This window comes from Ambystoma mexicanum, chromosome 5q, assembly GCF_040938575.1.
Source record: "Ambystoma mexicanum isolate Mex_15411 chromosome 5q, UKY_AmexF1_1, whole genome shotgun sequence".
NCBI lineage: Eukaryota > Metazoa > Chordata > Amphibia > Caudata > Ambystomatidae > Ambystoma > Ambystoma mexicanum.
Genome location: NC_090933.1, coordinates 1,056,045,315 through 1,056,070,462, shown reverse-complemented (window position 1 = coordinate 1,056,070,462; position 25,148 = coordinate 1,056,045,315). Strand labels below are relative to the sequence as shown.

Here is a 25,148-nt window from a genome sequence, read left to right as displayed (position 1 = left end):
CCTCTGTGCTGACTAGCACTGTCCTGAATTAGTTTACCTCCTATATTCTGGGCAGCCACTAGGCCGGCCAGATGAGCATGTTGCATTTTAACTGACACCCAGTCTCCTATGGAGTGCCCCAACACTCCATCCTCTCACTGATCTACTTTAACCTTTACAGGGGGCTTTGAGAACCCTGAGGCTGCCATCCACCAATACCTGGACAATACTCAGTTGTGCATGAGAGTAACTGATTAGGACATCAGTTGTCTCCATGATTAACAAGTCATCAACCGGCATTGGATGTTGTCTGCCTACTTCAAACGTAGACACTGCAAGACCGAATTTGTCCTCACCACCCCGCCCCCTGCTAAACAACAACTTGCCAACAATAGTACAATGATATGGGCCTCGAAGGATTTGATCCGCAACTCTCGAATTTAGCAAAAAACCTTAGGCTTCACCATTGACAGCAGCCTGTCCTTCCCAAAATGCATAGCCAAGAAGGCCCAAACGGCAAGGCTCTCAACCTCCACACAAGCCCCGCTTAAGTTTATTTGCACTGGCTTCTATCTCTCTCCACATCTTCCTTAAGGTTGTTGATGGTGCTCGTCCAAGGCCACGTGGAGTTTCTGGCTTCAGCAACCGCAGGTGTCTGGTGGGCAGAAGCTTTTTCAGAGTGCCCGCTTCCTCAGACTACCTACTCCTCGATGACGCAGTTCCATGCCTCTTTTGACCACGCCATGAGCTTGGAATTCTCTACCCACTGCTCTCCCTTCCAGCCCGACTTTGATTGAGGGCGATAAAGCTCTCAAGGTGTATTCATTCACTTTGGCACATCTTATTGTGTTTGCTTTAATAGTTATAGGGTGTTTATCCGAGTCATTTCGGTTCCCATTTCATTTCATCTCATTTGTGTGCACTGGCTTTGAAGCAGTGGTGATCAGCGCATCAAAACAATTTAGATTTGACAAATGTTCTCTTGTACAAAATGATAGAAAAAATAAGGGTAATATTGATGATGTCTGGACACAGAAGCATAGAGCAGTGATTCGATGTCGGTAAATGGCAATTGAGGGTGTGGACCCCTGACTGTCCTGATGTAGAAGTACTGAGCCTTTATCATTGTGGCAACCGAAGCACGCATGTTAAAGGTGCAGTCAGGCGGATGCCACACCGCAGTCTCCGACCTGATCACATGGGTCCCTCCGAACCCACATAGATCATGTCGGCCCTATCTGCGCATGTGCAGCTTCAGCCACTCTGTCTGTGCAAAAATAGCACTTTGAGTCAGGCGAGTTGTCATGGATTTCAGGGCCTTTTCTGGAATTCCTTGGAGTGATACATGTATTTCTGTGCCAACCAATGACACCCACCCCTGGCGTATTCGAAGACTATAGGGAATTTGCACTAACTAACTGCGCTGAAAATAGACAACATATACAAGCTATTAAAGGGCTATTTGAACTAAACAGTACATTTTTTGGTGATATCAGGTGAGCGTTTCAGGAGACTACGATATCTTGTTAATAAGCGAAAGTGGATATGAGCAGGTCTAAGTTGGCACGGAGTTGGGCAAGCCTATCACAGCACTGAGCACTGCTGCTCCTAGCGGGAAGGCTGGGAGCAGAACTTTTTGACATGTAAAAGGCAATCACAGCAAGTTCACATCCTCTAATCCAAGGGTTTACAGCCTTTGGCTCTGTAGATGTTCTGGACTACAACTCCCACCAGCCCTATCCAGCATGTTCAATGGCTGTGGATCATGGGAGTTGTAGTCCAACATATCTGAAGAGACTTCTACTCTTATCACTTCATTGGCCTTGGGGAGTAACCATAAATGTGGAGCACATGTTCATGTCACGTATGAGCATTTTAACGTACTTAGTAGGCTGGGAAACTAAGGCGTCCTTGTGCAGCCTGTAGCAGGGGAAGCTGTTGAAAGTACCCGGTTCCATCGAAACACCTTCCATTGTGGAAAACTCCTTCTCAACCAGGCCAAACATGTCCATCATCTTAAACCCTGGACAAAGAGACAATACACTTCTGATTGGCAATGCAATTTTACATTTCGTGCTAACATCGTCAGCAAATACCATTCCAATACCTGGTGGCATTATGTGTCAATAGTAGTTCAGTTCATGGAATGTGGGTCCTAGGATCATGTTGCACTCAGACTTGTATAATGCACAGTTAACTTCGAGTTTTCTGAAATGTTTTGTTTTTGTTTGTTGGCTTCAATTTATGGCAAAAAAGACTCTCAGGCGGTGCTGAATAATTGGGTCTAACAAATGCGCTCTTTAATGGAAATGTGTCACTTTACATTGCAGCGGCCATCTGTAATCACAGCCTGAAAATGCCCTGTTAAGGGTGCTCTGTTATAACATGCCTCATTATTTATTTCTTATAATAGGACTTTGGAGTTTCCTTAATGCAAATCAGATTATACAAACCAAACTGATAAATGCTCATAGGTGGCAAGTAGAAATATTTCCACTTGCTATTAACAATGAAACACAATGCAAGTATTGTAATATAAAAGTGATTCGGAGGCTACCAACCAAAACCACATTCCTTTTGTGTATAATAAAAGGACATTTCATTTAGAACTAGTTATCATTGATCATGAACTGGTCACTGTACCTGCTAAACTGTTGCCGTGAATTAGAGACAATGGACAGGCTGAAAAAAGAAAACAATTATTAAAAAAAAAGTTAATTATCTTATATAGTTATTAATTTACATGATTCATGTACCATAGATCAGGCACCCGTGTAGGTGGCTGCAACCTTTGGCTCTCCAGATGTTTTGATCATCTTGAGCCAACATAGTCAATGGTGCGAGATCATGGGAGTTGTAGTCCAAAATATCTGGAGAGCTGCAGGTTGCAGACCTCGCCCAAAGGGCAATCATACACAGAGACAGAACAAGAAACACAGCAAGGCTAGGCTCAAGGTCATGAAATTGATTCTGATGAGCAACAACTATAACATCAAAATGATATCAAAATAAAGACAAGTGCAAAGGTGCCCATCTTCTTATCAGTGACAATGAAAGAGGACTTTTTATTTGGGGTTGATATAAGTGCAACCCTAGTAGGAGTGTCGTGCATGTTTTTGAGGGTAACATAAATATATGAGGAGAGGGTACAATATGCGGAACAGGATGTACGGGGCATGGGTGTAGGGTGTGATGAGAGAATGCTAGGAGTCTAGGTGGCACCTAGGTATTGAATAATGGGTAAGGTCTTGAGTTCCTTCTTGCACTGCAAGAGCGTTGGTGCGGCCTGTGATGGTGTTCCAACATGCAGGGGCATAACACAAGAAGGCCTGCTTCCTGCTGATGGGCAAGCCACAATGCAGACACATCAAGATGGCTCTCAGAAGATTGGCGTCAGTAGTTCTGGACAACGTGCGTCTCATATCTATGGAAGAAAACGGAAGGGGGTTAGGCAACTCGATAGCTGAATCTATGGACATATTGGTCAAGTGTTGAAATGCAAGACCAGTTGACGAGGAGAGTGCAGGGAGACAGGTGAGTCAGTTACCTGCCATGAAACCCAAGTAGGGAATCATCCAAGAAGGCAAAGCTTGTGTTTGGAGAGGGGTATAACGGAGATTGCCTCGTACAAAGTTCTCGATGGTGGGTGAGATGGAGGTGCAACTTACTGTCATTTGAGTCAATAGCCTTTATCAAATCAGGGCATTAATCACATGTTCACATACGTAAGTCCAATGATTGAGAATTCCATATTAGATGAGGTCTTTGTTCATTAAGGAATCCCGGGTTTCAATCGCACCTGAAAAGTACTATCGGCCGCCTCTGAGCGTCGGATTCTGAACTGTTCTAATATGGAATTCTCAATCATTGGATTTACATCTGTGACAATGTGATAATTGCCCTGATTTGAAAAAAGCTCATGAAGAGCCGAAACACGTGTCAGCATCAAATGGCTTGCCTTCGAGAGTTGGATTAAAAAGACTGAGAGCCTCATTCTGAGTTGGGCAGTAAGGGTTAACGGTCACTGGTAAGGAGACCGGTGCCGTTAAACCCTTACCTCCCAATTCCGAGGTCCCTTAGCGGGAACCGTAAAGGACGTGTGATCTGACCACACGTCCTTTAAGGGTCACGCTAAGGGACCAGGGCGCTAATAACGGGCCTGCTATTGGCGGGCCCGTAATTAGCGCCTTCCCCATTCCCATTGAGCCCTATGGGGACTCAAATGGGAATGGGGAATGGTATGCTGAATGGGGATCTACCGGGTCCTCCAGGGTCGGAATGACCTGGTAAGTCCCCATTCAGCCAGACCGGACCCAGACCCGGTATTGGAGGCAGCCATGGCTAATAGCGCCATGGCTACCTCTAATCTCGGAATGAGGCCCTAAATTCTTGTGAACCATAAAACGACATTTCGTGATCAAACTAAAACTTTTGTGGCGCAGTTTATGCATGAAAGCCTTTTTTTTAAAAAGAGATTGTTATAGCGCGCTTCTTGCCAGATACCAGTCTTTAAGCACGGGACCAGGACTCAATGCAGTGACGCTCTGCGTTGTCTTTTTTCCAACATAAACACTTTTCAGCAGTGCAAATTCACTATGAACCGGGCAAATATTCCAAGAATCGGGCCCGTAGTCCCTAAATTATCATTGCAGCCCGAACATAACATTAAGAAAGAAATGAGCCTGGCAACCTCACACTACCTATTTCTCTGCATCCATTATGGGAGGATAGGCGGGTGCGCGTGCAGCTAACAGAGACACACTCACCAGCTCGGTAAGAAGGCACATCTCAAGGCAGATAAAGCCAGACTAGATACACACCGACACCGTTAAAATGGCGCATGCTTTAATTTATACAAGACAGATAAGGCAGTGAACTGGATTTTAAAGGGAGCTGTGTAAGCTGCATGTAATGGACATTCGTATGTCGCACAGACTCGCCATTATTTACGGCTGGTCGGGGGACTTGGTATGGGCAAATATTGCTTCACGCAATGGCTAGTGTGCCTGTCTTTTGGCCTGCGTTGCTTAGAGGTTACACCAAAAACGTTAACTAAACCCAAAAGGTCAGGGAACTGTTAGACGGGAGCCAGGTTTAATAGCGCTTACCCTTTTGTGTTCCCATGGTGGGTGAAAACGGACAATTTAATATTAGCGGGTGAGAGGCCATTGAGGTGTTTGGATGGGTTAGGGGCTTGGTGGGTGAGTAAAGTGTTCTGATGGCTGGTGACAGCCTCTAAAAGCATGTGAGGTGAGAGGTTGGGGTTTATAGAGAGAAAAGACCAAGCCACTTCCAAGTTACAGACCATTCCCCTACTCCTTCAAACATATAGTGAATATCTATGTGCCAATCATTCCGACTCAATCTTTATGGAAGAGAGGTTTTCAAAATAGCCTGAAACCCTGTATAGATCTGTGGTACAAGAGTTCAGGAGAGTTGACTCAGGTGGACATCAGTATAGTCTCTTTCTATGTCTACTAGGTACTAGGTGTTGCGCAACAAATAGCAGGTTTCTAAAAAAGATGCTTTAGGTGAGAGTACTGCTCGGAGTGGCTACTTACTTGCCGATGCCGCCTCGCATACAAACGTGATCAATTCATCTTCGATCTTCTTAAAGGCATCAAAGTCGTCCACGAAGAAGACATGCCTCTCGCTGGGCTTGCTTCCGATGCTAACCAGCTCTCCGTAGTCGGCATCAGCCACACCAATGGCGAAAATGCTGTACCCTAGTTAACATAAGACATCAGAAACATTTACTCTCCTACTGTTACGAGAGAAAAATAAAGCTCCCACCCCCCACATCCCACTGTTTTCTGCCATTAGACATTCCTGGGCATCTAAGTAGTGTTATGCTATTTTGTGGTATCCAATAAAACCTTAGTGGTCTTACAGTGTTTGGCGTGGTCTGTCAGGCGGCATATGGTGACCTTGCTAGCCTGTCTCTAGACCTGTGTCTGTGGAAAGGAAGGAGAGGTTTGGGGAGGTGGTGATAGAAAAGAGAAATTAGACAATAGAATAACCAAAATCAGAGAGAGAAAACAATTGGTATGAGGTATGGTTGTCAAAGTAGGGATGTGTGTTTCACACATGTGATAAGTTATTGTTAAGCATGTCTGTATGACTTATTGTATTTCCTGTGTTGTGTCCGCTCTTTATCCATGCATCAATAAGGCATGTACTTGATATGATAGGTTATTTATAACATGCTTAATACCCAGAGGTTTCTAAGCGCGGACCCGGGGGTCCCGTATCGTCTTGGTTCCAAAGGGAGCACGTTGCCCCTGAGATATCCTCCTGAGACTTCTTGCGGTTTTATTATTTATTATGTTTTGTGAAAACAGAGGTATGGTGCAGTGCAATCCTTTGCTACATGATAAGGACTCCATCAAGGTGATGCAACTTTAACAATCACACATGACATCACATTGTGCGCATCTTGGCCATGAATTGTGAGAAAAGGAGACAATTCCTGTCTATTAATCCGGATATGTGGGCCATGAATAACCCCCTTCCCTAGACTTTGCCAATCAGAGACAGAAACGTGGTGGTTTTGTTTGATATGGCAGAGTGGTTCTTGTCAGGATTTAACGTGAGGATGAGTGCACCCTTCCAAGATTACGCCCGTGCTAACGTCCTATTGCAAGCCAGATCTGAGGCCTGTTGTGCTGTAGTTTGATGACTCTAGTGTGACAGTAGCTGCATAGGTATCCCTCGGGACTGACTGAAACCGCTGCAACGAGACCAGAACCAAGTGGCCAGACTCGTACTGGGCCTACACAGAGCGAGGCAAATAAGCCCCTGGAAATCCCTACGCTAGCTCCCACTGTTGCCGAAAGAGCCAAGCAAACGAATACAGCACTATAGACCTAGCCAGACCATGGGCTCTAGAGCTCTAGAGCAGGTCCGCAATCTAACCAGACGCATGTAACCAGAAATACTTTGGGGCACAATCTTAGGAACACACGGTCTGGGGGCATGGCCAAAGGTGAACGCATCATCATGGTTTCAGGAGGCCTGCCCCTGCCTAGGGTTCAGAAAGGACAGCAAGGTTGCACTTTCTGCCCTGAGTTTCTAACCACCCTTACCTAGAAGCGGGTGCAGCTGAACCTGAGGTAAGGCATCTGTTGGGTGCAACTACTTTGCTTCTTGTTTCGGTTTGTTCTCTAATGCGAGTCTATCTTCACTTTCGCCTCATCCGCCCCGCACCCCTTACCCTGCCCTCTTCCTGGAGCTCTAAGGCGGCCTGCATGTGCCATGTGATATCCAAGGAGTCACTCATGAACAGTAATCTCACAAAAAGTAATCATTCCCACTTAACCCGACAACGCATGCTCATCTCTAGTAGCAGAACTCATTCCAGAGAAAGTCGTAAAAGGTCGTCCACCGTTTTGCGTTTCTCACCTTATAAAATTTAAGGCAAAAATGCGCGCGCTCTGTATCCTTTTGGAAATGTAATCGTCTAAGGGGCCAATGCGGCGGGCCATTCACCTTACAGGCGTTCAAGGCAGCAATGCACTTTTGTTGACCTCATTTGGCCGGGTAGTCACTAGCGGCGTTATTACCTTCCCATTAATGTAATTCACTTTAATGGATTAATTACTGGATTCCACGTTGAGTCTCTAATTGTTTTAACGTGTACAGCCCTTATTATCTGCACCCCGCAGTTGGATACTATTGGACATCCTTAGGTAGGTTGCTACTGACGAAAAACCAATCTTTGACGATTCATATTGTTTTGGCTTTGGTTTGGGCGGCAGGGGCAGGAAGACACGTGGTTTTATTCCACAAAAGGAGCTGCTATTATCCCTGCCTTGCCGGCCTGGCCCTGTGCTGGGTGGCGTGAGGGTGGCGGAGCAGTCAGTGAAAAGGGGAAATGGAAGATAGCGAGAGAGCAGGACTCTGTGGCGAGTGAAAGGATAGTGTCAGCGGTGGGAGGAAGGTCAGAGTTGCAATGAATGGGAGAGGAAGAGGAGGCAGCAGTGGGGGGTCGGCAGGAGAGGATATAACGGGGTTGAGGCAGAAGAATGACACTCGGAGGGGAGAAGGGAGAGTAGCAGTGGAGGGATGCAATACACAGGCAAGTGAGAGTAGGTGCACAGACAGGCAGAAGAGAGCAGCAGAGCCTGGGGAAGGCAGGGGTGAGTGGTTGTGGGGGATGGCATGTGACTGGTGGTGGGAGAAGGCAGGAGAGTAGCAGTGCGAGGAGAAATGGGAGAGTATCAGTGGAGGGATGCAATACACAGGCAAGTGAGAGTAGTTGCACAGACAGGCAGAAGAGAGCAGCAGAGCCTGGGGAAGGCATCAGTGAGTGGCTGTGGCTGTGGGGGGTGTCACGTGACGTGATGGGGGAAGACAGGAGAGTGGCAGTGCGAGGAGAGATGGGAGAGTAGCAGTGGAGGGATGCAATACACAGGCAAGTGAGAGTAGTTGCCCAGACAGGCAGAAGAGAGCGTCAGAGGCTGGAGAAGGCAGGAATGAGTGGCTGTGGGGGGATGCAATTCACAGGCAAGTGAGAGTAGTTGCACAGGCTGGCAGAAGAGAGCGGCAGAGGCTGGGGAAGGCAGGAGTGAGTGTCGGTAGGGGAGGGCATGCGACTGGTGGTGGGGGAAGGCAGTAGAGTGGATGTTCGAGGATAAATGGGAGAGTATCAGTGGAGGGATGCAATACACGGGCAAGTGAGAGTAGGTGCACAGGCAGGCAGAAGAGAGCGTCAGAGGTTGGGGAAGGCAGGAGTGAGTGGCTGTGGGAATGGCATATGACTGGTTGTGGGGGCAGGCAGGAGAGTGGCAGTGGGAGGAGAGATGGGAGAGTAGCAGTGGAGGAATGCAATAGACAGGCATGTGAGAGTAGGTGCACAGACAGGCAGAAGAGAGCACAGAGGCTGGGGAAGGCAGGAGTGAATGGCTGTGGGAATGGCATATGACTGGTTGTGGGGGCAGGCAGGAGAGTGGCAGTGGGAGGAGAGATGGGAGAGTAGCAGTGGAGGAATGCAATAGACAGGCATGTGAGAGTAGGTGCACAGACAGGCAGAAGAGAGCACAGAGGCTGGGGAAGGCAAGAGTGAGTGGCTGTGGGGGATGGCATGCGACTGGTGGTGGTGGAAAGCAGGGGTGCCAGTGGGAGAAGAGATGGGAGAGTAGCAGTCGAGGAATGCAATATACAGGCAGGTGAGAGTAGGTGCACAGACAGGCAGAAGAGAGCACAGAGGCTGGGGAAGGCAAGAGTGAGTGGCTGTGGGGTGTGTTACGTGATTGGCGGTGGGGGAAGGCTGGAGAGTGGCAGTGGGAGGAGAGATGGGAGATTGGCAGTGGAGGGATGCAATACACAGGCAAGCGAGAGTAATTGCACAGGCAGGCAGAAGAGAGAGCAGAGGCCGGAGAAGGCAGGACTGAGTGGCTGTGGGGGATGGCATGTGACTGGTGGTGGGGGAAGGCAGTAGAGTGGCAGTGCAAGGGGAGAAGGGAGAGTAGCAGTGGAGGGATGCAAAAGACGAGCAAGTGAGAGTAGTTGCACACACAGGAAGAAGAGAGTGGCAGCGGCTGGGGAAGGCAGGAGTGAGTGGCTGTGGGGGATGGCATGCGACTGGTGGTGGGAGAAGGCAGGAGAGTGGCAGTAGGAGGAGAAATGGGAGAGTATCAGTGGAGGGATGCAATACACAGGCAAGTGAGAGTAGTTGCACAGGCAGGCAGAAGATAGTGGCAAAGGCTGGGGATAGCAGGAGTGAGTGGATGTGGGGGGATGGCATGTGACTGCTGGTGGGGGGAAGGCAAGAGGGTGCCAGTGGGAGGAGAGATGGAGAGTAGCAGTGGAGGGATGCAATAGACAGGCCAGTGAGAGTAGTTGCACAGACAGGCAGAAGAGAGCGGCAGAGGCTGGGGAAGGCAGGAGTGAGTGTCTGTGCGGGGGTGGCATGTGACTGGTGGTGGGGGAAGGGAAGAGGGTGGCAGTGGGAGGAGAGATGGGAGAGTAGCAGTGGCGGGATGCAATAACAGGCATTGAGAGTAGTTGCACAGACAGGCAGAGGAGAGTTGCAGAGGCTGGGGAAGACAGTAGTGAGTGTCTGTGCGGGGGAGGCATGTGACTGGTGGTGGGGGAAGGCAAGAGGGTGGCAGTGGGAGGAGAGAGGGAGAGTAGCAGTGGCGGTATGCAATAGGTAAGCAAGTGAGAGTAGTTGCAAAGACAGGTAGAAGAGAGCGGCAGAGGCTGGGGAAGGCAGGAGTGAGTGGCTGTGGGGAATGGCATGCGACTGGTGGTGGGGGAAGGTAGGAGAGTGGCAGTGGGAGAAGGGATGGGAGAGTATCAGTGGAGGGATGCAATACACAGGCAGGTGAGAGTAGTTGCACAGACAGGCAGAAGAGAGTGGCAGAGGCTGGGGAAGGAGATCAATGAGAGGAGTACATTAGGCGTAATGGTGGCCTGGGAATGGGTATCAGGGCAAATGCGTGGCCATGGGGGTGAGGGAGAGACTGGCCATGGCAATAAAGCAGAATCGCCATGGGGCGGAGGAGAGCATCTGGGTGAGAAGAGACTTTCAGTGGGGGCAAAAGAGTCCCTGGCAGGACAAGAGAGGGCATCAGTAGAGGTTAAGTAAGAGTCATCTCGGGTGGTTAGTGAATTGAGAACAGGGTGGTGGCCTTGAACAGATGACGCACAGAGAGCACACAGAGCGCTGTTTTGTGCAGTGTTACTACATGTGGCGGGGGGAGGGGAGGAGCGGACTGACATCTGCCTCTGATGCAACACGAGCTAATGGGTGAAACGCAGGATTTCCATAACAAAGGAATCCCTTTGCCTGCATGAAAACAAGCATGGAGATGGTCTTGGCGGTCAGCTGCCTGTTTCTATGGTAGTCAACAATCATGAAAAGAAAGATAGGACTCTGAGACACCATCCCACCATAGAATTTCTCTGGAAAAAGGTATGAGAACACTCATAAACACAGAAAAGGCTGACCAAACAACACATGTCCGCTCTAGTTCTCAATGCAATGCTAGAGAATTCAGAGGCGCCGGAAACCAGCACTAACCAATGCCAGGTAAGCATTCTTCAGAATATTCTCTTACCTTCCAGTTGCATCTCCCTGGAAACCTTGCTCACGTCATCCTGCGATCGGCCATCAGTGATGACTACCAAAACCTTCGGGATGGCTTTCCTCATGCCGTGTTCCACAGTAAATATGGCATCGCGAACATGCTTGATTGCCTTGCCTTGAAATAAGGAAAAGTGATTTACTGATGGTAGCAATGTGTATGACTGTGCAGCAAATTACGTCATGTGTTCAGGAAAGGATACACTCGAGTCTCTGAGGAAAGTGTGCTAAGCTTGGGACACTGGGAGGTTCTCTGTTTCGCTTATGGTAATTGGCTGGAACCTCATCCTTTCTGCCTTCTCACTTGTGTAACAGTGTCTTTAAAATTATAGTTTTTTTATACATCTTTGAGGAGGGACCAAGGAGAACATAGAAAGTCTGTGTTCCATCTCAAAAGTATAGGAACGCAGGCGCCCAGCCACATATAGCCTTCCGAGGTGTGGCAGCAAGCAGGAAATGTGGCGGAGTGGATTGGGTGCGCAGTTCTTATTTTCTATTCGTACCCAGTGAAGGACAATCAGATTGCACCAGGTCGTTACTAGCACAACAAAGACTCACCTGCAACTGTTCGGAGTACTGCATCCCTCAGAATTCCTTACCTTTCTTCGTCAGGCCGTCATGGAAAGCGATAAGGGACTACGTCTAGTGCCTTTGCCCTGATCCATGGTAGCCATTTTCTTTATTTGCTTTTTTTACTATCTTTTGAATGTCTGGCATGGAAAGGGAGAAGGGAGTATCTATAGTCCCTTCTCCCCGATCCATGGCAGCCATTTCTTTTTCTTTTTTTGCTTGAGTTGAGAAATGGTTTACATGGCGTTTCTCAACTTGAGTAAAAATACTATTAGTACCCCGGTACAACGTGCCGGGGTACTAATAGCAATAAAACTGGTAATGTCCCCGGGACTACCTGAAAGCCCTCACTTCGCCCTGGCTTGTAACTCTCACCCTGGGTGCATTACCCGGCTGGTAATGCCCCCCTCCTTGGGTTCTGTTTCTAAATTGTTGAATATATTTATGAACTTACTCGAATTTATGAAGTACTTTCACCAAAGCGCTGTACATAATAAAATAAACAGTTACAATGCTCGAATATCATACATAATTAGCAACATGTGTTACAAATTCCAATCACGAAGAAACAAGCACTTTAGCTTCAAGGGAAGAACGAAAGGATGAAAGAGTAGGAGCATAGCAAAGAAAGAAAGAAAATGGGTTCCAAAGTCTAGGAGCCAAAGGAGCAAAGGAGTAAAATTGAGATCAGTAACAAAGGGGCAAGGAACAGTGAGAAGAAAGCCAAATAGGAAGGAAATGGGAAACAGACAGGCAACTACTGTACTAGGCCTGACGACATTTCTGGAAGAGCTGGAGAATTACACAAGGAGAGGGCGAGGGGAGGACAAGGGGGGAGAGGAACAAAACAAGCAGCTATCTTACTAGGCCTGACGACATTTCAGATACTGCTGGAGGGTGGGGGTGAATAACAAGTAAGAAGGGGGAGGAGAAGAACAAAGTTACTATCATACTAGGTCCAGGGACCATTCAGATAGATAAGTGCATAGAAAAAGTAAGAGGGGGGATGGGAGGGAGAGAAGTGGAGAAGGGAGAGCAGAGGGGAGAGCTAAACAAAAGTTGTGTCACAGGGGCAAGAGAGGGGTGGGGGGCACGTGCACTCAACACATGGGGCAAGAGATGGGTCAGGGGCACACACACTCATCACGGGGGGAGGGGAAGAAAGAGGTGGGGGAGCACACGACTCCTCCCGGTGGGCAAGGGAGGGGGGCACACACACTCATCATGGGGGTAAGAGAGGGGTGGGTGCACACACACCATCATGGGGGCAGGAGAGTGGTGGGGACACACACCATCATGGGGGGCAAGAGATGGGTGGGGGGCACACACACTCATCACGGAGGGCAAGAGACGGGTGGGGGGCACACACACCATCACATGGGGCAAGAGAGGGGTGGGAGGTAACACACACAATTACGGGGGGCAAGAAAGGGGTGGGGGCACACACAACATCACGGGGGCAAGAGAGGGTTGAGGGAACACACACCATCACAGGGGGCAAGAGAGGGGTGGGGGCACACACACTCATCACAGAGAGCAAGAGAGGGGTGGGGGCACACACACCATCACAGGGGGCAAGAGAGAGGTGGGGAGCACACACACCATTACGGGGGCAAGAGAAAAAAGAGTCACTCAAGTGAAACAAGAGAGTGAGAGATGTGGGAACGAGGTGGAAATAGGCAAAGCAAATGAACACCAGAATGAAAAACAGACTGGAGTGAAACAAGAGCATTGACACGAACAAGGGAAGAGCAATAACTGAGTCTTATTGAGGCATGAAAACACTACAATAAGAATACTAGTACTAGCTGAAGAAAAAGTAAGACAAGTTAGAATCTTATGAATACTATAAAGCTGGTAGCAATAGGAACGAGCAAGAACAGAAATATGATGAGAAAAACGAAGTCCTGGATCAAAAATAATTCCTACAGTGTGGGCAGATAGAGAAACAGAAAGAGAACCAGAAGCGACAGAGAGAGAGGGAGGGGGGACTATCATGAGGACAGGGGACAGGAAACATTAAACTCTCAGTTATCAAATATTGTTAAAAATGGCTGATCTTGAAGAGAAAATTAAACAAGTACCTGAGAGTGAGGAGGGAAAGAAAATGAAGATCAATATGGATAAAAACCTCAAGAGCTACGAGGAAGAATTAAAACTAAGGAAGCAGCACACATTCTTGCGAGATAAAGAAGACTATGAGAATGGGCAGGTGTATACATTTGTCCGGAGATTAGACCATTTGAGGCAACTAACTACAAGTAAACCAGCTACGTTGATTGGTGATAAAGAGAGTATACTCAGTGAGAATCTGTCAACCTCCTAATCAGATGTAACATGTAGCGAGAATGAGGAACCCTGTGTACGCCTTAATTTTTTAGATGAAATGCGTCTATTAAGCCAAGATGGCAGAGCACAGAAGCAAGCCGGAGAAGGACACCATAGCGGGGAAGAGGAAGAGGTAGAAGAAAAAAAAGAGGAAGGGGCAGAGGGGCAGGAAATGCCACAAACAATATCTCAGGTTGATTGCTGTATTCTGGCAAGTAGACAATCTGACCATAGGTATGAACAATAAGATGAAAGTCCTACATTTGTCGGATCACGTCATCATCGAAGACCAACACAAGGTGCTCAGTTTGGGATTGCATCTTTGCCCCACGGCACAAAACGACTATGTTCAAACTTGCATAGATTATGACCGCTTCATATGCAAAATACGGCTTCAAAGGTTTTTTGCTACTAACCAATAAACCAAGCCCCGGACTCTGGCCCCGCAAGGAAGAACTGACATTACTATAGGGGAACCTAATGCATTAACCACCTTACTACAATTGGAAAAAGGATGTGACACAGGTACCGATAGCAAGCCTATTGATTTAATAGACTTGGACATTAATATTGAATGAAAAAAGAAGCGCAAATTGCAATTAAAGGCAAAATTCAATCCTATAGTATCATCAGGAAGTAACATTGAATCCTCCCAAACACTTGTCATTGAAGATCTCAAAACCATGAGAAGAGGCAATATGATGAGATTTAAGGACAATATGTTGGCAAAAACCACAATTGCCCTCCAGGAATTAATTGATTTGCCTAACTGTATCATCAAACCCTCGGACAAAGGGAATAATAAAGTCATATTGAAGAAACAGGACTATATCAAAGAGGCATACAAACAACTCAATGACACCAAATGGTACGAGAGGCTAACCTCCAACCCCATCCAAGAATTGGAAAACAAGGTTTAAATGTTCATAATGAAATGGGAAAATAAAGGCATCCTGGAAGAAGACAATTGCAAATTTCTCTTCACAATCTATTCAACTTTGCCAACCATTTGCTTTCTGCCCAAAGTACATAAAAGTATCACCAAACCTCTGGGGAGACCAATAGTGACACTAGTTGGCTCGCTCTTGGAAAACATGTCAAAATATATTGACAAAGTCCTTCTTCCGTTTGTATCTTCACTCCCATCCTATCTGAGGGACACTAAAGATTTCCTTTCCAGAATTAATGAACTGCCCTGGGAATCCATCTACATTCTGGCAGCCATGGATGTCCATAGAACATGATTTAGGCAAAAGGGCATGCAAATGCTACCTCAATACAAGATCCCTCAACTGCCTACAACACACGGAAATGGTCCTCAGCATGACTGATCTTTTCCCAACTAATGAAGTGTTCCTGTTTAACAACACATTCTTCAGACAGCTATGAGGCACAGCCATGGGTACAAGCTTTGCACCATGCTATGCTAATTTAACCATAGGATTTTGGGAGAAACTGAAGGTATGGTCGGAACAGAATGAAGCACAAACTGAAAACATTGTAATGTGGCTTCACTACATTGATGACTTGTTTATGATTTGGAAAGCGACAGAACAAGGATAGGCGGATTTTGTGAAGTTAATAAATGGCAACACAAACAACCTAAGATTCACTGGAACCCATAGTCAAATCCTCATTACCTTTCTGGATGTTAACTTGACAGTAATCTATCAAAATCCCATCAGTGAATTACACAGGAAACCTACGGGATCCAACACTCCATTCCATGACATGAGTGTACACTCAAGAAATCCAATATGGAGCATCCTGTATGGTGAATTCATCAGACTATGTAGGAATTGCTCTACCATGGAGACGGTCGATAAAGAAAGTAGAAGTACGGCATGGGGAATTAAGCAACAGGCATACCCTAAGAGAGTCATCTAACAAGCGTATGTCAAAGTTAGCCTGTGCGACAGACACAATCTCCTATCAGGTCAGACTAAAAACAGGAAGACAAAGATCCCACAGGACTCATCCTGATTTTTGACACCCAAGCACAATCCATTCAACATGTTCTTAAGAAACATTGGAATATTCTGCTGGCTGATAACGATTTATCCAATAGTCTAAATGAAAATCCGAATATAACTTTTCGCAGGAATACTTAATTTAAGGACATATTGGTTAGCAGCTTTATGAAATGTGAAGACAGCAATGAATCCAGTATGTGGCTCAGCAATCAAGCAAAAGGTTTCTCCAAATGCACAAGATGCAAGACCTGCAAATATGCACATAACTGCACCTATTCAGACATTCTATACTTGGCCAATCTGTCATCATAGCCAACAAAATAACCTGCAAGCCAGATTATGTAATCTATGTTTTAAGATATTTGTGCAACAAATGCTACATTGGAAGCATCAAATGTAAGTTAAAAGTCTGTATTCAACAACACGTACAAGCCATTTTTAGCAACAACACAAATTATACAATGGCAAACATTTTGCAGAGTTCCATGGAGAAATGTTGGAGGGTTTCACTTTTTTCGGGATCCATAGGATTATAATGGGACCACGTGGAGGAGACAGAGAATGTCTACTCAGGCAACAATAAACACAATGCATTATAGACTTTGAGAGTAAAAAACCCCATTGGACATAACATCGACAAGGAACTGTATACATTTTAGGGACAATAAAGCCACCATGCCATAGTCATTGTGGTGTTATTTTCCTTCGACTTCTATCCTATCAGAAACATCTTCAGTACACCTCCAAAAAGACGTTGGGCCTCATTACAAATTTGCCATTCCGGTAACTACGGTACAGGTAAGCTTGCCGGTACCGTAGTTACCGGACCGGCAAACTACGAGTTCTGCTCGCATGAGCCTTTTCACCATCTAGGTTGGACCTGGCGGGTGGAACGGCACCCGTGAGCAGAGCATGTCGGATGCACCGGCACCATTCTGAATGGGGAGTAAAGGATTCTGGCCCCTGACAATGGAGAAATACAGGGTCCGCCAGGGTTGTAATGGGCCTGTATTTACCCATTGCCAGGGGCTAGGAAAATGTGCAAGTTTGGCGGCAGCCTGCCGATTTTACTGGCAGGGCTACCACCAAACATGTAATGCGGCCCATGGTCTATCTTTTAATGTAATTATCACATTTATTGTTTTCATCACTTTTATCCTCTTTTTTAAATTTTCTTGGTTTCTCTTTTCTTCACTCATTTTTCTATCCATTATTATTTTGGTGATTACTTTGGCAAATTATCACACTACTATGTTTGTAGTAGACAGCACTGAGCCTATGCTGCTCTTCCAAGCATTACACACTTGTGGATATTGAGAAGTACAAAGCACTTACCACCTCAGATCTGTAATTTCTGATATATTTCAGGCATTTTGCACAATACGTATAGGATAGGAGTGATGTATGTCACCCAGTTCTTAGCACTTTAGAATTCATTTTCTTAGTGACCATTCCATGTTGTCGTGTGAGAATATTCTCATCATCGGCTAAAGATAGCACTAAGCACTTTATCCTGATATATGCTGCTAGGCACTTAGCACTTTATATCCAGACTATTGATAGCCCTATTAACAACACTTAGCACTTTATTATATTATATGCTGCTAGGCTCTAAGCACTTTATATCCAGACTTTTTTACAGACCAGAAGCAACTAACGTGGTATTCCAGCAGGCTAGGATGGATCCAGACTAATTAGCAAGATAATGCGAAAGGATTGTAGATCTTAAACAGACCGGATGGTCCCCCCTTTTCTCCTTCACCCCACTATAAGCTATGAACACCAAATGCTATATCAAGACATGCAGTACACACACAAAACTATACTGTACCTTCTGTGATGTGTCCGCAGTTATTGGGTCTACATGTTACAGAATGCCTGTCTATACTACAGTTGTCTTCTCACAGAGACTTAGATTTTAGTACATGAAGAACATGTTACCTGGTAGAAATGGACTTTGTCACGCATTGACACATTGTCACTACGCAGAAAGAGGATATGGCATTACACATGCACACACGTCTGGCAGAGCGCAGTGGGCTGCATTATACACCAGTGTGGAATTACATTCTTGTCGATGCAGGCAACAATTGTGGAATGTTGCATACTAATATAACATTCGAGCTTTTACACTCAAGCAACATGGACAACACTTTTCCCACCCAGTACTAGTCCTTCTACTTTGTCTACTACTCTTTCACCTGGATATTACCATGCACTGTTTGGATGGGCAGTTTATGTAAATAAGCGACGAGTTAGCTGCAAAATGCGCCATTCTGCCATGCCTTTGGCTTTACACTTGGGGAACATCATCATGGCGGTTTTTAAACAACTTGATTAAATAATACAGAAGATTTTTTTCAACTGACGGAATCTGACTCTTTGTGGCTTACACTACTCGCTTCAAGGAGTGCAACTCAACGTCTGGTGTCCACACCAGTAAGGAGGTAAAATATATATATATATATATATATATATATATATATATTTGAAGCCTAAGCCTTGCATATTCTGTACTGTTGCGCTCTGATACCTTCGGGTCTGGCACACATTATAAATGAATAAACAAACAAACATATATAGAGATTGACAGTAAAAATATAATACTAGCTTAAATGAAGGATAAGAGAAAAACCTAGTGAAAAAGTAGTGTCCCTCCACGTACGTACCGGTTTTTGTATTGCCTCCCTTGTATGCGATTTTCATAATGGCATCAAGGAGGGTCTCCTTATCTTCATACGCATTTAATTTGAATTCTGTCCTGGCATCATCACTGAACTGGGCAATCCCCACCTGCACAGAGGATTAATGTCATATAATAAACATTTTCAAAGAAATCTTGACGGCAGTTCCTAGTACAACAACTGACACATGCAAAGTCTTTTCCCAGCAGAGGCAAACATTTAAAACATAGTTTAAATACACACACACAGAAACACACACACAGAAACACAGACACATACACACACTGGTATGTCACTGAAGTTTCAACGTCCATACACTCCAAATAAGACTTTTAGCAGCTGGCTCTTATCCACTATAGATGTGGCACTTCATTCGCCCAACTGTACACTAGTATCAGAGGCTGCCGAAAGGTGGTTGTGTGAATTGCCAGTGCTTGATACCCTGCTATAGATGAATCAAGTGCATTAGTGCCCAGCCAATGAGGAGGCCTGGAGCGGGGGCATTACCATACAGTAATCCCACCTTCCAAGCCCCCTTTTCCACAGCTTGCCCACCCTCCTACTCCCATCCTACTTACTTTTTTCCCCTTCTCCTGGGCTTGGACCACTACTGTTCCCAGCACATCATGTTGCACTACTCCCACCATGGAAAGGGAGAAGGGACTACTTTGTCCCTTCTGACCTGATCCATAGCAGCCATCCTTTGTGAAACTGAAGTGTTAATGCCCCCCCCCCCCCCAGCTTGGGGCTTATTGCCTAAGTAATGCACAGGAACATTGGTAGCTTGTCCTAGGATTAGCTGAAACAACCTCCGATGTCTGTCGGTAAATGAATCTCTTGAAGGATGCAAATTGCACTTATGGTCAGAGGGTTGAGATATCCTCATGGTATCACTGTTCTGTATTAATATTAATACGCGATTTTACTTCCAACATTGGGAAGCACTTTACCTTAAAATGTTTCAATATAGAATAATTATCAAGAGAGAAAAAGAATTCCGGACTATCATGCAGAAGACGAGATGAACTGCCTGGGACATAGTTATGAAGTGACAAGTTGTGTGTGATCCAGATTGATAAAATCAAACTTTATAGAACAGCTGCTCATATGTTTAATGCCATTAATGAATATTCATTTATGAAATGAGTTGTTGGTCTCAGTCCACTTGTCAGAGAGCAAGAGTCCAGGTCTTGACAGCTACAGTGACAACAGGCAAATATTGTCCACCTTGTTAGCAGAGTAAGCACAGAGGCTGAATGAGCGTGGGGTCTGAGCTACTTTTTCTCCCACCTCAAAGGTTCCCTGCACACTGTTCAGCGGTATGACTAACCGCAGCTTCTTTTGGAGACCTGCACTTTCCAATACTCCCATTCTTTCACCTTTCACCAACAGTAAAAACGTTCCCTAAACTCTTGCCAACACTGGAAGGTGAAGGAATTTTCACCATGCAGTAAAAGAAATCCCTTTCATTCATGTACAAGATAACTCGTCTGTACAGCATATGAACCTGGCTACGCCCAGTAATAAAACAGAGTTACGAGGTCCTGTGGTGCTTGTGGTACATACAGAGATCCATTCAACAGATATGCACCCCATGATTAGTCAACCTGTAAAGATAAACAACTGCATCACAGTCACAATTCAAAGAGGCCTTGAGGAAGCGCTTGGTCTGGCTGAAACAAGTGTTCACCATTATGTTTGTATATGTCTTTTTTTTTTAAACAGTAACTAAGATTGAAATTATGCAAACAGTGCCATTAAAAGAGGGTTATAATTTTTGCGTGCTAATTTATTTGATTTGAATATAATAGGAACTGATGATTATGCAATGAATAATGGATACTATTGAAATGATGCATTAATCAGAGCTCTAAAACACATAACACGTTGGGAAATACTTCCCATCCACTTCTTTAAACACTATGACCCTCTGAATTATTGAACTTTAGAGATGTAAACCTTCTGTCAGATCATTGACTAATACATCAAATGTGCAATCGTGTGTCTATATTGAGCACTACACGGAATATAAAGTACTTTTCTTCAGCTAGCTCCTGGTTCTTTCTCGCATGTTTGTCTTTGTGAAGCTGAGCAAGAAGACCTTAGAGACCCTTCAAGGCTAGGACCATCTGACATGGCTCCCTAGATACACTGGGGGACCCCAATAATAGGCTCTGTAAGATTGTAGAAGTTTTAACTTTGAAGAATGCTGCAACCGGGTCCCAATGCAGCCTCTGCAGTGTCTGTGTAATGTGTTGTTTGATATGTTATGTTATTGGGCTTTGTATGGTGCAATTGCTGCCATTTTCATGCTCTCTTGTGGATTAGGACCTGCAAGAGAATGTGTTGGTTTAGTTTGGTTTATTCATTTGTATTGCGCGCCAGACCCAAGGGTAAGAGGGCGCAGGAGCAAACAAGATTATTCTCAGCTTAGTTACAGTGCTGTACAATAGTTACAGTGAGTACATTGGTTGGAACAGTTACAATAGAGGCAGTGATATACAATTTAAAAATACACATATTTACTTAGTGTACAGTGGCATGGTAGATTGGGCAGTCAATTAACAGTCATTGTGTTTTATCCACTGGATAAAGCTTGGTTATCTGGGGCAGAGGGGCAGTGCAAGAGTGTTTGGCTGTTATTATGATCCCTGCAGATCTTTAAGAAAAGAAGCTTTGCGTGCAGGTAAGCTTCTAGCGGTTTTGCCCATAATCCTTTGGGATGTAGCATGGATGGACCCTCAGGTTGCCTGGTGAGTTGCCTGGTGAGTTGTGGTGAGGTTGCTTGGACATGTATATCCAGAAGGGAGCCACAGCTGCGGGTATACTGGTCAGATTGCTACTAACACAGTCTGCCATGCTTGAGACTGACGATGAGTCAAGTGGGGCTGGAATGCTCTGCTTGACAAGCTGGTTAGAGAAGTGTAACATTTTGTTTTTTTAGTGTGGGCGCCTGGGTGTCAGGCAGTGCTCACCTGCAATCTGTGAATATCTAATCAATGTGTGTAAAATAAGGTGGAAAGTAGAAGGATGAACAGGTTAGTGAGGGATGCAACCAATGATGGAGCCACATATAGCAAATCTTAACATCCACAAAAAGGCATGGCAAGGCCTCCTCCTCAAACACCCACCATTTTCATTTTCACACATTGAAGCCCTGTTTCTCTCTCTCTCTCTCTCTCTCTCTCTCTCTCTCTCTCTCTCTCTCTCTCTCTCTCTCTCTCTCTCTCTCTCTCTCCATCTCTCTCTCTCTCTCGCCACCCCTTCGCCCCCTCTCCAGTGTCTTCAACAGACCTCAACACCTCGCATATGGCCCAGCTATACACAAAGTCACTGGATAAAAATACTTTCCAGCCGTCTGGCGTTGAGGCAGCTCCATAACTTCAGTTTCAGAAATGTGCTTAAACCCTGAATGGGGTTCGATACGGGGATGTTGATGAGATGAGAAGCAGAAAAGATCAAATGCGGGCTGAGGATTCCACACAGAGTCTGTTGGGGCAACCTAGGGGTTCCTCAATTCTGGTGTTGAGGCAGCTCTAGTGCTATCACGCTACCGTCTGTGTTTTCTATGCTCTACATGCCACCCAGCAGATGTTTGGGACTACAAGGAATAAGAGATCGCAATAGCCAAATATGTATCCGATTATTGGTTTCTCATTTTACTCTACATGTGGATTGAAGTTTTGTAGGAGTTCAGTGCGCTTTTTCCAGTTTTTATTAATCCTACCGTCATGCTACAGTTAGGCATGACAAAAATACATGTATGATCCATACACATTGAGGAATAATGTGGTGACAGATGTGGTATCACAGCTATTGTGTCTCATCTCATATGTCTGGCATACCAGACCTCTCTCTACATGTAGGTCATGCAAAGGTCTGCAATAGCTATTAGAGTAATGGAAATGCGTGTGGGGTGACACCAAGTGTTCTCATGAGTGACACACGCAACCCCGGGGATCTCCATCTCTTATAGGCATTAATCATGGGATGAATGACTCCTATATCCTGTCACTTCTTTGAGATGCTGTGCTAGCATTGCATAATCTAGCAGTCACCAACCTTTGGCTCTCCAGATATTTGGACTACAACTCCCATTAGCCCTAGCAGGCCTGGTCAATGTTGAGGAGTAGCAAGAGATGTTGCATTCCGTGGCATAATGAATAGTGGTGGATGTTTCTGATAAGTCTTGCATAAGTAACACTGATTCTTCATCTTTGCCAGTCATGTATATCAGTCATTCTTTCATATAAATGAGTGATGTGCCTTTTCCTAACTCAATTCGTAGCAAAAGAAGCAGGTGAACACTTAAAGGAGGGTTAAAGCTTTTTAAGATGGTTTATTATGAAGGGAGTGTTTGTTAATGATCATAACCTGGCCATATATTGTAGGTGGAAATGGGTGATGTTTAAATGTTCCAGTTAATGTACACTGACGGTTCATAGCCAGCTTCTGGGGCAGCTCATGCCCAGGATCCCAGAGCAGACCATCAGAAAACAATTCAAAATAAAATTGTGCTCATCTTTTATTCCTTACTTGAGTTCCATCAACGCCGATCTGATCCAGGGCTCCGGTAGTGCTGTAGAGAAACTGAATGACTTTATTGAAATTGTCATCCCCAATGCTCCAGGATCCATCTACTAGGAACACCAGGTCCGCCTTGGCAGCTTTGCAGACTGAAAAAGAAGCAACATGTTAGGAATAGCCTTTAGGTCAGGTCTGGTACCCTTGCAGCCTGGATGGAAGGATGGGGTGCACACTGGCAACACGAACATGCTTGATTGCATCAGCTGGGACAGACAGACATCACATTCATAATGTGCTTCTTTATGTGTACCACCGGCTTGTGTGGGGTCTCCTACCTTCTCGTGCGGGTGGAATTGTAGATGGGGCTTGAGTGGTTGGGGGCAGAGTTGGTGCTGCAGTTGGAACCGGCACTGGAAAAGAACAACATATTGATTAAGTAGTTTACGGGCAGTGCCACACCTGACATTGTTTCTTTGCTTTCCTATCATGTTCCACACGAATGCAAGAGCCATGTTACACAGCTCCACAAATGCAGAACAATCTCATGCATCTAGGGACCCCTTTCCGTCAGTAGAGCCCACCACTCATTGCTACTAACTCCCCACCTGCGCGCATCAGAGACGGAGAGCTGTGATGCCATCATCATTATCGGATTCTAGATGATGCCATGCCATGCCATTCTCAAGTTATTTCTCTCACACACACACACATACACACACTCACTCAGACACACACACATACACACACACTCTCTGGGCCTCATTACGAGGAAGGCGGTAAGGGGTTTACGGGGCTGGTAGAGCTTCCGGCCCCGTTAACCCCCTACCGCCGCATTACAAGGTTTGCTTGCGGGACCTGGTAAGGTGAGCAGACCAGGATGAAAACAACGGGCCCGTTATTAATAACGGGTCCGTTGTTTGCATCCTCCCCATTCCCATTGAGCCCTATAAGGGCTCAATGGGAATGGGGATGTACAGGGTCTGGGTTCCTGGAATGGGGAAATACCGGGCCCTCCAAGGTCGGAATGGCAAGGTATTTCCCCATTCCAGGAACCCGGACCCAGTACCCAGAATGGGGGTAGCCATGCCGCAATTAGCGGAAACCCAAATATTGGTGTTAGCGAGACATAAAGAGAAAGACACTGGGGGAGATCTGCTTAATGACCCTGCCTGGACCAGAGGTTAAACCCCTGACATTGTGCATTTAGTAACCAGTGATGAGTGCAGTGGAAGGATGGACAGTTCAAGAATGGCTAAAATTATGCCCCTTAAAATGGGTTGATGTAATCATGAATGGAGCAATGTTATCTCTAAACAGAGTAGGGTGCAGGTGGGAAGACTGCTTTGTTACTCACATGTCTTCGACATAATGCTCACGGCGGGTCCTTCTATTTCCTGGAGCTGGGTTTGAACAGAGATTTTATATTCAGTGTTGGGTCGAAGTTCATAGAAACAGTGTCTTGAAGTTCCTCCTCCAATGAGGGATTCTTGCTTCTTCCCATCTGGAAATAAGGAGCGAGTAAAACTTAGAGTTAGGACTGAGCTTCATGCATGGACACTAACAGATCTGCATCTTCCATTTTCCACCCTCTAAGCAGCAATGGTTGTTGACACACGCGTATTGCTGATGGCTTCTTACCACAATTATCTAGCATCGTAGAAAGGACTATCCAATATTATTACTCATGTGACCTCCACAATACTTGACATTTGTTAAAAGGCAATGCTTTTTAATATATAGATAAAGGTACTTGCATCCAAGATCTACAGCTGTCGTAGACTCTGGAAATTTGATCCAGCCTCCGTCATGATTCTGCATAATGCAGCACAAGCCAAACAATTATAGCATTCCTACCCAATTGTTCTTTTTTGATAAGACATGATTACCTTTCAGGGCTCATTTACCTTTCCATATCACCTCGTAAAATTACACATTTGAACTTACAAGGGATGATAGCATGCAATTACAGGTATGTTTAGTGTGACATGGCATCTTTCA

At 45.6% G+C, this 25,148-nt stretch overlaps 1 protein-coding gene across 4 annotated transcripts in view; it reads right to left on the bottom strand.

Moving 5' to 3' along the window:
* Positions 1 to 25,148, bottom strand: part of COL14A1 (collagen type XIV alpha 1 chain) — a 699,289-nt gene that overhangs the window by 190,622 nt on the left and 483,519 nt on the right. For all 4 annotated transcript variants that reach the window (XM_069621559.1, XM_069621558.1, XM_069621560.1 and 1 more), the window contains 8 exons: positions 24,505 to 24,651; positions 23,486 to 23,560; positions 23,160 to 23,299; positions 18,609 to 18,732; positions 11,043 to 11,186; positions 5,541 to 5,705; positions 2,623 to 2,661; positions 1,864 to 2,002 (listed from right to left, as the gene is read on the bottom strand). In XM_069621559.1, coding sequence (XP_069477660.1) covers positions 1,864 to 2,002; positions 2,623 to 2,661; positions 5,541 to 5,705; positions 11,043 to 11,186; positions 18,609 to 18,732; positions 23,160 to 23,299; positions 23,486 to 23,560; positions 24,505 to 24,651 — 973 coding nt within the window. The remainder of the gene's footprint in view (positions 1 to 1,863; positions 2,003 to 2,622; positions 2,662 to 5,540; positions 5,706 to 11,042; positions 11,187 to 18,608; positions 18,733 to 23,159; positions 23,300 to 23,485; positions 23,561 to 24,504; positions 24,652 to 25,148) is intronic.